The sequence below is a fragment of the Vipera berus genome (assembly GCF_964194415.1).
Source record: "Vipera berus genome assembly, chromosome: 3".
Lineage (NCBI taxonomy): Eukaryota > Metazoa > Chordata > Lepidosauria > Squamata > Viperidae > Vipera > Vipera berus.
In genome coordinates, this window is record NC_138204.1 from 142,833,302 (window position 1) to 142,846,999 (window position 13,698).

The 13,698-nt window shown below is 38.5% G+C and overlaps 1 protein-coding gene across 1 annotated transcript in view; it reads left to right on the forward strand.

The window, feature by feature from the left end:
• Window positions 1-5,548: 5,548 nt before the first annotated feature.
• MYLK4 (myosin light chain kinase family member 4) overlaps window positions 5,549-13,698 on the forward strand; it is a gene marked incomplete at its 5' end in the record, with an annotated part of 45,634 nt that continues 37,484 nt past the window's right edge. Inside the window, one exon of the mRNA XM_081325581.1 lies at window positions 5,549-5,806. Within this exon, the coding sequence (XP_081181707.1) occupies window positions 5,549-5,806 (258 nt within the window). The remainder of the gene's footprint in view (window positions 5,807-13,698) is intronic.

Below are 13,698 nucleotides of genomic sequence, written 5' to 3' on the forward strand. Positions count from 1 at the left end.
AACATAACCTCTAATTTAATAGAGTTAAAAGTAAAGAGTCCCCTGGTAGTGAGATGAGTGGTAAATAAATTTAATAAATAAAAATATACAAAACAGGTGTCGCCACTTTAGTAGGTTTGGGGCAGCATTTATAAAGGCTTTGAAAAAAAGAATAAATCGTCTAACCAATTTGGGAAACCGAGAATGCTACGCTTTGGAGCATTATAATATACAATAACTTGTAGTCTATTGGTAATGAAATGCAATAGCAGTACAGTAGGCACTTGTGAATGATGACATGCCCCAGTAAGCAGCATAAAGTCAAAAAAGTCCAGAACTAATATTTATTGCAGGAATATTTCTAGTTGAGCCCATTTGTCATGTTGAATTCCAGATACCGTAAATTTAAGCTGTGTAGCATTAGAGCCTTCAGCAAATAAGCCCTCTGAAGCAACTGGTGAGAGATGCCAAATCAATGCAAAAAAATGCAATTTAAAAATCAGGTTGCTTTGAGAAAAGTAGCCCAGTTTGCTGTTTCTTACAGCACAAACTCATGATGGCATTCAGTGAAATGCTAGGATTATAACAAACAAGTAATTTGTGTCATGGAAGGTAAATACCTGGGAAATGCATTAGAGTGAGATAGACAGCTGGACGCTGGATTGCTGTTACCCCAGGGTTATTTTCCTATATATCTTGATATCCTCCAGATCATTCTAGTGAAAGGCCTTGGAAAACACTGACTACTTCCCAATGCATATTTTGACTAAAATCAGTCAAGAGATCATAAATCTTTTTCCCCCACTAGGAATTTGTCTTGAGTTAGTCTGACTACTCAAATAACTTATTTATGTAAGAAACTTATATACGTAGCTGCCCATCTCACACGCTACCAAATGGAAGAGGGGAGGAGAAAGAAGGATCCATATTTACATAGGAACAGCTTGTGCCGATTTACCTCTGCTAATTTATGAAACCATATGTGCTAATTAAGGTAATATACAGGAGTACAACATATCTTTCCCTCCCACAGAAGGCAGCAACAAGTACTGTAAATTGCCCAGTGCTAAGTCTTCTGTTAGATAAAGTGAGTACCTTCTAAGCTGCTTCTCTCCTCATGGTTCTTGATCGTTCAGTCAGGCCTAGATACGGCACTTTTCAGGTAGAGCCTGCCTTCTGACAGCTGTTTAGCTTGCCTTCCACGGAGTAAAATACCTGGATTCTGAATGTATTACTGTAGTAAGTATTTGGGCTCAGCTAAGTGTTGAGAGTTAGTTTCCTTAAAGCTCTGTGAGACGGGGAGCACGGTTCTTGATGGCATGCTTCATCTGCTTGCTTCATCAGTAGGATTCGTTGTTTTGCACAGACAATGTGTGTGTGGGCTACAGTTCATCAGGTGCAGGAGGAAGCAGGCAACTGAATTATGTCAGCAGCATAAGTTGATTTAATTTATTGTAGAATGGATTGCTAAAACTTTGTGGGATGCAAATTGCCTCCCAGGCTCCCATTTAAAGTCCCCAGAGGCCTTCTAGAATGCTGAAACTTTCATAGCCACATTAGGGATTCTGGTTTTATGCATGGTTTAAAAACCACAATTGATGCCATGTGCTTTTTTAATGTTAGCCTATCATAAAGCTCCTCCTCGCAAAGATGCTATATATCACATGCTTATATCACCAAGAGAAATATGCCTCAGTATTCAAGTTGTGTCCTGACTTAGAAACCTGGACATACCCACCTTATAGACATAGCCCATAGAGACTTCTTGGCTATTCTTAAGTCTTCCTTATATCCACAACTTTGGTCTCAGGTATTCAGAAATGTTTATGTCGGGTGATGGTTATGGTGGTGACTGTGTTAGAATTTTGAATAACCCTTTCTCACTGATATCAGTCATACAACTATCTCAGAGAGCAAACCCAAAGAGGTTTTATAGAATTAGATTTTTTAGGTAATAATACAAACACTAGTTATATATAATGCTTTCTTTTAAATAAAAGTCAGGGTGTAATTGCATTTGGAAGTAAAATTTAAAAAATGACCATTGCTCTTTTTTATAAACAAAACTCCATAGCTTTTGCCCTGAAACATTTGCAGACCATTTGTTCCTGAGATTTGACACTAATATATACAGTAACTGTAAGTTATATTGCTGTAACTCTGAGGAGCAGTCATAAATCTCATTTTTCAGTATTGTCATAACTTTAAACAGTCACTGAATGAGTGGTCAATAAGTGAGGACTATCTGCATTCCTTTTTGGAATGGCTGTTCAGAGTGGAAACTGGTGGAAAGACTAGTGGACTAATAAAAAAATGAAGTATCAAAGGTCATTTCCAAAATTATTAATTTGTTATCATCAATTTACTGTCAAAAAGATTCTGTTTTCATTAAGGCATAGAGTGTTTTTATATGGCAACATTTGGCAGTTATACAAATAGTCACTGTTGCCAATGTTGTGTACATTCAGCCATGAAATGTTGTCTTTCTAGAATACGCCTATAAAAACTGTAGCAGATCCAAGTTTTGATACCACAGTTTCACTTGATTTCCTAACAATTGTTCCAATACAGGTTGGACCATCCATCGCATATGGGGGAAAAAAAGCAATGTACCTATTTGGGCTAATTCTGGCATTTCAGCTGAAACTATTTACCATCTTATGCCCTTGTAAGGTTCCTTTACATCCTTGAAATACATTGGCCTGAAGTTGACAACGAGCAGTGTGTTTTTTATTTATCTCCTACCAAGACTTTAATTTTTTACTTTTACTTTATATTTACTTTTATTTTCCCCAAAGATTCTTGATTTTATATTGCATTTTTGGCATTTGTCACCAGTTGTTTCAGACATCTGGAAGGGCATGAGATGCTCCATTCAAAGTCGCGGCTCTTCCTACCTAAAAACAAAGGAAAGTACAAAGGGGTCCAACCTTGCAGTATTCTTTTGTGATGTTGCAGAAAAGTTCACAATTGGGTTTTTCCCAAAATTAACTAATAGCACAGAATAAATAACTGGTATCATTTTTCAATGAAGTTATATCTGTATTGAAATTATAAGCTAATTGTCTTCTACGTTTACAGCTAGACCTTACAACAGTTCATTTAGGAACTGTTTGAAGTTACAATGGTAACACAATGGTGACTGCAGCATCTCCATGGTCGTGTAATCAAAATTCAAACACTTGGCAACTGACTCATATTTATGAGGTTTGCAGTGTCCTTTTTGTGACCTTCTCAAGAACAAAGTCAATGGGAAAGCCAGATTTCTTAATACCTATGTTACTATCTTAACAACTTAAATGATTCACTTAACAGCTGTGGCAAGAAAGGTTGTAAAATGGAGCAAAAATTCACTTAACAACTGTCTTGCTTAGCAACAGAAATTTTGGGCTCAATTGTGGTCATAGGTTGAGGACTACCTGTAATGATTCCCACAGGTATGAGCATACGTGTGTACATTCCACATCTATAATAAGAAAGGTATGCATATTTATATATTTATTTTATTAAAAATGTTTGTTGCCCATCTCATCACGAGGTGAGTCTGGGTGGTTTTCAGTGTTTAAAAGAATAAGACTGTACAAATTATATATATAGTAAGTGTTTTCCGGTGAAAGCGGTCTAATAGAACACCTTGGTCTATTGCTATGATTATTTTTGTTCTATTAGACCGGTTTCACCGGAAAACACTATGTATCCCACCCACCCCCCTGGTTCAGCTGATTGAAGTGAGGACAACCTGTGGCCTAGAGGTTAATACAGTTGCCTAACATGCAAGCTGTCCAGGTTCGAATCTCAGAAGGGTATGGCTAGCTGATGAGAGCGAAATAGCTCGAAATAGCTATACTAGTCTCCCTTTAACTCTTTGTCAGCAAAATCTAAGTGTGTGTGTGGTGTGTGTGTGTTGTATACACACGCATACACACACGGAGAGAGAGAGAGAGAGAGAGAAAGAGAGAGACAGAGACAGAGGCAAAGGGGAAAGCTCAGGACCGTATTGGTTGGAAACATATAAAAGAGGCTGCAGTGGATAGACAATGGCTAAAATGATGATCACACACACACACACACACACATGCAAAAATACAAATTATCATCTATAACTAAAAGATGAAGGGGGAGGGAGTGTGATGAGTGGTGAGGGGTTAATCTATCAACCACTTTCATCATGACACTTCCCCATTGGAGCCTCAGGACAATATATAATGACTGTACTATTCAATTCAATATCAGACGACTCTCCTAATCAGTGGGGAAATTAGGTCACATAACAGTAGTATAGATATTTCAAGGGATTCAGTGTTTTGGACTGGAGCCTGATTATAACATTTCTATGTTTTTATATCTATAGGACATAGGCAAGTTTTTTAAACTGATATACAAGAATGTCAGCTGCATATTGCAGAAGAAAGATCAAACACCAGCCATCAATTTTTCTAATAGCTATTATCACTTGTATTTATTCATAATATCTGTCATACCCGTAACCTTGATATGATGCAGTTCTTTTGTACCGTTTTTATTTTTGCTCGATGCCTTGAACAGGCAGGATATAAAATAAGTAACAGAATAAATAGCAGTGTGTGGACAAAGGGATCTCTAGTTCAGCTTCTGTGCAAATAGCTTCTAAATTTTAGGAACTATTTGTGTTACAACATGCTTTGAAATAAATTCTCTGCGTTCCAAGGATTTTTTCCCCATAAAGCAGCTGGCACTTGAAACAATTAGTATTAAGCTGTTAAAATGTCAAGCACCCAAATTTAGCTTCCCTTATAGAGGTGCTCATTTGGCTCATATCACTGATCAAGTTGGATACTAGGCGCATATTGGTCATAAATAGTTGCTAAAGTGTCCTTCCCTTCTCAAATGTCTAACAGCCTTTGTGAAGTTGGATTCCACAAGTGCAAATAATTCTTCTGACTTCCCAAAGAACTGATGGTCACTGTCTGCAATTCTACTCAGGTTGGCAAATGTCTGCCTGGACATTGTGATACTTTCTCCGGAATATTAAAAAAAATAGGTGTTTTTTTATAACTTCTCAGATCGTCTCTCCAAGTCATGGCATCGTCTTTTCATAGATTGAACTTGATCTGTTACACTGGATGGCTGTCTTTGAGAAAGCTTCTGGAGGCAGCTCTTTTCATTTAGCTTCTGTGCCTTGATGTAAATAGATGTAATGGCTACCACCGGCAGAAAGAAGTCTTCTTTATCTGTAGTAAAATCCTTGGCCAAAATGTTTGATCCTAACCCTTTACAGAATCGGCATGTCTCATGAAGAGGGACCTTTTTCTACTCTCTTTATTAAGGACAAATTTCTGCTCTCCTGAAAATAAATGTGTGTTGGGCCTGAAGGCGGCTTCCTTCAGTCAGGAAGTTTGTGCGTTGCTGACAATGTTCTGCAGAGGTTAGGTTGTGTTTCACAAGAAATCTGATCTATGGAAAGAAATATCGACCTCTCGAAGGAAAATGGAAGAACCTGGCAAGACATCACCTGCTGCCCCATCCAAAAAATTTAATGAGCTCTGATAGGAAGCTGGTATGCACAGACAATAAAAAGAAGTTTTCTGAAATGCCGACGAATGCTGAACAACGTAAACAAAGATTAGAAGGAGTTGAACAAGTGATCCTAGAGGTTCAGCAACATGTTGGTTCTTTGGAAGGGGAATTAAAGACTTCTACAGTCACTGATCCCCTATGCAGGAAAGAAGTCCCTGATAAGCTCCTTAGAGATGGTGGCAATTTGAAAAAAGATAGGTCAGAAAGTTGTTTCAGAATGCAGATGTTCTCCGGAAAAAATGAAACATTGTTCAGCAAATGGAGCGAAAAGGTAAGTCCAGGGTTACATTGCTGCTAGGGCCCTATTCGTGTTTGTATCTTGTGAAGGTTGCTTGCTTGCTAACGATAGGAAATAATCTAGCTTTACTTTTGAGAGTATTTTGAGAGTACGTAAAATTAGAAGCAGAGTTAATAGTGCAAACAAGGTGATAATGGCGCATGCATCTAAATATTCAGTTAACTGCTGTTCATTCTAGAAACCTTAATTAAAGAAAAAATCCTTTTCCCCTTGCCTTTGGCAACAAAACTCTTTTAAATTCAGTGTGGTGTAATTAGTCAAATTCTAACCAAATGCTACTTTTCAAGCTCTTGGAATATTACTGTATAGGGCTTTTACTCCAAACTGAAAAATAATGTAAACTATCCCATTCCAGATTTTATGCCAAATTATCAAAGCTTACAAGCAAATAAAAGACAGCAGTAAAATTTAAAAAATAAAATAATTGAGCTTTTATGTATTATATTTTATTAAATTCTTGTAATCGTCAAAACGCTCACTTTCTTTTTCCAGTCCCTTGGTATTTCTAATTTGTTTATAAGTTACACAGTTTGTAAAAGAATGACACTCTATATAAGTAACCATTCAAAGTTACAACAGCACTGAAAAAAGTGACTTATGACCATCTTCCCCACTTACAACTGTTGCATCATCCATTTGGTCACGTGATCAAAATTTGGATGCTTTGCAACTGGTTCATATTTATGGCAGTTGCAGTATCCCAGAGTCATGTGATCACCTTTTGCAATCTTCTGCCAAGCAAACAAAATGGGGAAGCCAGATTCACTTAACAACCATATTACTAACTAAAGAACTGCAGTGATTCACTTAACAACTGTGGCAAGAAAGGTCATAAAATAGGGAAGTAGAGGAAGAGAGAACATGTGAACCTAATGTTTGAACTGCTTAGACTTAACCTAACACTCGACTTATGATACAGTTTTACTTGTGAATTGGGCCATGAGGCAGTGAATGCATTTCTCTACTCACATCCCATTGTTTTTTAGGTTCTACAAAGACCTAGAAACGTTCACTTGATATGAGATTAAAAATAAAACAAAATTAGTGAACTTCAAAGAAATCTCCATCAGTATCTTCCACACTCCCTGTTCCCCACTCCCCCCAAAAATTGGATTTCCCATGTTTAGTATGTAGACCACTCTTACTTCATTCAGTTCTGGTACAAAAATGCAATGGCAATATTTATTTTCTGGTACTGTTTTCATCTTGCCTCCACCATTTAATTTATTTAACATGAGAATCTATTACAAACTATTCACTATTTCTTACCAATGGAGTCAAATGACCTTGATGTGATTTAAATATATTTATTTCTTTTAAAAAAAATCATACAGCCATCCATCTTTAAACACATAATTTTGTGCAATGAACAATAGATAACAAGATATCTTTCTTCCTCTGGGTATGTGAGTAAAACTCTGATCACTAATTGTGGAAAAACAAGTATGGCAGTGTTGCATAACTTTTATGGACATCAGGCGTCCTTGCTCATTCTCACAAAATAGCTATCCTCATTATTTTTCTTCATTATTTTCCCTCCCGCAATGGCTTGAAATCTTGTAACATTGTAATAATCTCATGATAGCACATTCTCATCTGAAACTAAAAGGAGTGTATGCAAGAACACCAACAATTAGTGGGATTTGGCAGATTTTGTAAGTTGTTAATCATTTTTAAAAAGTATTTAAGAAGTTGTTGGGGAGCCACAGAACTCTACACATATATCTCAAGAATCCTGGCACCCAAGGGCAATACATTAGCCAACTTTAACATACAGTATAAGAAATTCACCCTTAATACGTTTGGAGATAGCGAACCTATTGGTTTTTTGTTGAGTGTAAAGACCTGGCTCTTTTCCTGATCATTAGGCCACAGTCACTCTTGAGCACATTCTGTGGTACATGTGCATATTTTTACAACCAGCCTCAATTATGTTTTGGGATTAAGATTTTTTTTTTATTGTATTGATCCTTTTTTTGTTTGTTTTTTACACTGCCTTGAGTCACAAGTTGTGAGAGGGTCATCTTTATAAATCTTTTAAATTAAAAATATAAATAAATCATTTTCTAGCTATTTTCTTCTTGTATGGCAATTAAAGGTAAGGATTTCCTCCATTAGGGTTGAACTTTTGTTTGCAGTCAAAATCTAAAAACTGGAGGGGGGGGATAAAATAGAAAAGATTTTGGATTTTTTTTTACTGAGTAATGGATGTTTAAGAGGAATGGCAGAATCTGGGGGCAGAGTCAAAACAGGAATCACCCTAGAGCAGGGGTGTCAAACTGCCAGCCCGCGGGCCGGACACATCGCAACAAAACCGCACCCACCCCATTGCCGGCAATGGGGAAAAAACTCTGATACGTCGCTCGACGTCACGTGACATCGCGAGTTTGACATGTCTGCCCTAGAGTCTTTGCATAGCCACAAACAAACCAAGTCCAACTTCTTTTGAATTCCAAACCCCACCAATGTTTTCACTTTTATTCCAAGTCCTCATCTGTTTACTTTGAAGTAAATCAAAAGTAATTGGGGGACTGTATACTATGTGTTCAATATAATTTATTTGGGCCTCCAGATCTGCCGAATGGTTGATCTTTCTTATTCCCCATTTCTTTTTCCTTTCCACCATCCAGTAACCTATTGCACATATTCTCTTGGTACCCATTTTAAGTGGCATCATTGAGAAAACCTAACTCTTCTGAGAAGATAGTTGGGAGTTGTAGTGAAGCCCCTTCAGTTTATATCAATAAGATGCCATTGATATAAACTGAAGGGGCATCCTAAGATTCAGTCTGTGAATCTGCATAAGAATATTGTCTCTGCATTTTTTGCATTTCTCTGAATGACATATAAGAATGTATCTCCCCTCCAGGTGATGTTTATGTAAGCTAGCTAAAATACACATTTAGTTTAGGGACAATGTGTTCTTGCATATAATATATTTATCTTTTCATAGTGTCAGTCTAGATTTCTTTAAATGAACAGCTGGTAGGACCAGCAGATTTTAGCTATGCTCTCCCTACCCTGATTTAGATTTACCCCGTTCCTCTCTTAATCCGGGTCATTTATATATAATCATTTTTTAGCCAATGGTTTATGCTTGTGATTGAAAGCACAATTACTCTAGAATATGATTTTTTAAAAAATCATGACATGGATTTTTCTAGATAAATATCAGCTTTCTTTTTAATTTGGAGTAAGACATTAAGAATTTTAATGCACATGCTTTCAAAGGCATGTGCATTACTTCTTACTTCTAAAGTATTAAGAAAATAACGACGTATTAATACCACAGCTTGAGCCAGTAAATTCAAAGCAAAATAAGCTTCAATCTTTGCAGGTATGGAAGACTCATATCCACTGCCAGTTCTCCTGCCTCCTTTAACACCAAGACTGGCAAATATCAAGGAAAAAATGTCTGCTCAAATTATGAAGCCGTAAGCAAGAATAATACAATTATGATTTGGATATTGTTGAGAGGACTGAGCAATTTTCTATGTTAGATTTCCAGGGAAACCAGGATGCTTTCCGTCTCTGTGGGATCAGGCTCAAACCTGTGCCAGAAGAGATAAGAAAGTGCTGATGGTTCAAAGTGTAAGTTGTCCAGGCCCAGGCAGTCCCCCTAAATTTGAGTAGTGTTTAAACCTCAGATGAACTTTTGTAGGGTTGGAGCAATATTGCATTTGTCCCAGCATCTAGTTAAATTTTAGGAACATTGAGCACACAGTTGTTAGGCAATACATTCTATGCTGAATTCCCCACTGGAAAATTCAGTTTTCTTCAGCTGTGGCAAATTATTTCCATGCTTTCCAGTCACTAGTTATCGGCCAATGCTATTCTAAGCCATTTCTGAGAAATGAGACTGATTCATTTCCCATTCATTTACAAATATGCAAAAGTGGAAGAGCACGATAAATGGTTTTTCTAAGCCAGGGGTCCCCAACCCCTGGTCCTTGGACCAGTACTGGGCCGCAGCATGACAGCAACCAGTCCACACAAACAAGCAAAGCCCCATCCATGGGATGCAGGCAACACACAAAACCACGCCCCCTCAGGTCCGCAGAAAAACCTCTCTCCATGGAACTGGTCCCTGGTGCCCCAAAGCTCGGGGACCTTTGCTCTAAGTGCTTGATCCAACATCACGCAACAAAATCAAATGGGATATTCTAGGATGGGTGATAGTTGCCTTCTGATTTTCTGATGCAAAAACCTTAGTAGAACTTCTTTCAAATTATATAGATCTTACTGCATGACAACTCTCATCTTTTTTGATACTGGCCATACTGACTAGAATGGGTGGAAGTTGGAGTTAGTGAAGTAAAGCAGGGGTCCCCTGCTACTGGGCCATGGACTATTTGGAATTGGGCATGCACACGTGCAGCTTGGCTTGCATGAGCAGCGGGCTGGAGGGCCTTCTCTGTGGGTGCGCCGGCCCTTTGGAACCAGCTGCCTGTAGAGCTTAGGACTGCCCCTGACCTTTGCTCATTCCGCCGGGACCTGAAGACCTGGCTCTTTGAGCTTTCTGGCCTGGACTGAGAGTATTAACTGGGGTTTTAATTGTATTTTAATTGTAATTGGGTTTTTTATTTCAAGGTTAATGTAATCATTTTAATTGTTTTTAATTTTTGTAATTTGCTGTACTGTTTTTAAAAAACCTTGTGAACCGCCCTGAGTCCTATGGGAGAAGGGCGGTATATAAATCCAATAATAAATAAATAAATAAATAAATAAATAAATAAATAAATAAATAAATAAATAAATAAATAATGCTAGCCCACTGCTCACATGGGTCATGCTGCATGCGTGCATGTGTGCCAGCCTACCACTCAACTAAGGGCTGTCTACATGCACACATGTGAACACCAGCCTGCCGCTCAGGTGGGCCAGTTCTTCTTCCAGTCGGGCTGCCAAGCCGCAAAGGATGGGGACCTCTGAATAGAGACATTAGTTGTTTTCTTTTCTTTAGTACTATTCATCTAAGCAAATGAACTATTTATCAAGTTTTGCAAGTTTCAATTTATTGGTTTTCATCACCTCTATTATGGTGATCTAGATACGGGTTCCATACACCCATTGCTTCTGTTTTCTTGAAATAAAAGATAGAGAAACATAGATTATCAATATGGGGAAAAAAGGGACAGTTCCTATCAGCATGGAGGATAGACACTTGCAGGATTGCTCTTGGGTAACTTTTCTTATTGTATCTGATTTGTTGTTTCGGATATTATTGCATTTGTTCTGGCATGTTATTGTTAATCGCTCCAGTTATCCATATAAAAGGGAAAGATCTGCGCGAACATGAAACACAGTTAAAGCTTAATATAGGCAATAAAAATGCATTTTAATAGAATCCAGGGCCATTTTAGCTATTCTTAAAAAAGGGGGGGGAATCATTGGCTCCATCCAATAAACTACAGCTGGGTTTACTAAACTTGCATCTGTATAACGTTAAGCAAAACCAGGTTATAATTCAGTTCTTAAATAATAAGTGAAAGTTTCTCTCTAATGCTTCCCAGCTGGGCTTGTCTGCTTCTTTTGCAGAGACTGTCAAGTTAAGGCCTGGTATTTACTATTGTTCAGAGTACAATTGGCAATTAGAATCTCATCATCCACTTCACAGGGAGAAAAAAACAAAAAAACAACAACAGCGGTTTCCCAATGTAACTACTGAACATTTGGAGACATGCTCCAAACTGAGTTGCAGTTAGATACCTGTCACCTCTCAATATTACTTATATTTTTGTGCTCACCGTATATTCAGAGAGACTGCTTGATGATTCGAAATGAACAAAAGCATCCTTGAAACTTTTAAAAGAGGAAAAATCATGGACGCAGTTTTTAATTTGGGTGAAGTTTAGATTGCATCTTTTACTGGATGTGGTAAGGCTGGAGAAAGATATATGGACGTCTTTCGTTTCTTTTTTCCCTGGTGGGTGCTCCACTTAGAAGTGATTGTTCAATATTCTTTCAGCATTGACACTTTTAGTAGCTTAACAGTTCTTTGGCTTTTTCCCCCCCTAAATCGTTCATTACCCAGAGGGATTCCAGAGTGGTACACCATAGACATGCAATTTAAAGACAAAAATAATGCAAGACAATAAAATAGCATAACAGCCTCCCTGTTTAAAGTGTCTGAGCAAATAAAGGACTGCTTTAACCTGCTCTCAAAATAATTACAGTGGGATCCCCAACCTATGGTCAACGGCCCGGGATTGGGCTGTGGGTTCTTGGCCAGCAGGTCACGGAAGGAGCTGGCTGGTGTGCGCACACATGTGTGCACATTTTCCCCACTTGCGCTAGCACCCGCAGCCCCATTTGTGCATGCGCATTGGCACGAACGGGGATGCTAGCCTGGGGTGGCTGTCCACAGTCCGTTTGTGCATACGCCGCTAGCTGTGGTGGTTTGTGCGGCCTGTTCATGCATGTGCAAATGGGCCGCTAGCCAACGTGGGTGTGTGTGGCCGTTCACACATGCGCACGGTGCCAGCGCATGCTGCATGTGCAAATGGGGTTGCTAGTGCCACGCCAGTGTGTGTGGCCCTGTTATGTCACCTGCACCAATTTTGAAGCTGCTCTCCTTTCCTTCAGTCCTCGATCCCGGAAAGGTTGGAGTCCTCTGAATTACAGTGTTGGTGCCAGTTGCACTTGGTCTACTATTACAAATGTTCTCTCTTAGGATCCTTTAATTTGAATGGTTAAAATGAGAATGTGAGGTGTAGAGAGTTATAAAGTTGATCTTAGAGAAGAAATCCAGAGGAAACACCAAGTATGGAAGAAATATACATTAAGTCCAGGGAGGTGGGAGAGTGTCACAAAGAGACTTAGATTAACCTCCTCCCTGACCCCCTGACCCACCTCCCCTGGGGGAGGTGAAGGGACAAAGAAACCTGCCGGGTTATATCACTGCTCTCAGTAAAGTGTAGTTCTAGACTTTGCTTGAAGTCTTTTTCCTGATCTGGTCTACCTTGATGGGATAACAGAATCTTTTCAAGCCATCCTGAGATAAGAAAATTATGTCAGCCATTTCAAAAGGCATTTTAACTTAATTTTTAATTACTTTGAGGGCCCAGAACATGCTGCCTGGATGCAAAGGGAGGTGGTTTTGAGCTCCATGTTGCTGATTCATGAACTAAAAAAAAACTAAGATTGGAAGAGGAGCTTCACAAAATTTCCTTAAAGTATTTGAATCTCTCTGGTCTTTTTCGATTGACAGTTCATTGAATTCAGAGCCAACGTTGTATAAGATGTTATACTAGATCTAGAGAAATCCACGTTGAAGTCTTCATTGAACCCTGGCTGTCAGTAGATGACCACGGGCCAGCCACTCTTTTTTAGCCCAATTAATCCCACAAGGCTATTATGAGGATAAAATGAAGTGAGACTGTTCTTCTCATCAATATTGCCCTCAAATCCCAGATGGGAAATAAATTTAGTGAATGAGGAAAAAAATGACTGTGTTTAACAACATGCATGGCTTTGATGCCATGACAATTCTCAGCAAGGATGGTCTATTGATTCTGGATTGAAACATGAGCATTGACTATGCAAGACATAAAAGGGCAAAATGTGTTTAGCTTTATCCAAGGATGGCGCTTGCACAATATCCAAACACAATATTGTGCTTATCCAAGCACAATTCATGCAATCTGGGATACTTTTGCAATGCCTTTTTGCTTACTATGAGATATAGTGCCATAAAGTCCTTATTCATAATAGTCACAGGACTGATTTGGTTTACATAATGCTAATATGTAGAGACAGTCAAGGACATTCTATGAGCCTCTTAAGAGGTCCTGTTAAATCTTATCATCCTATCATTGTCTTTAGTGTATATTACTCCTGGGCCTCTATCGATATAAGGTAAAGGT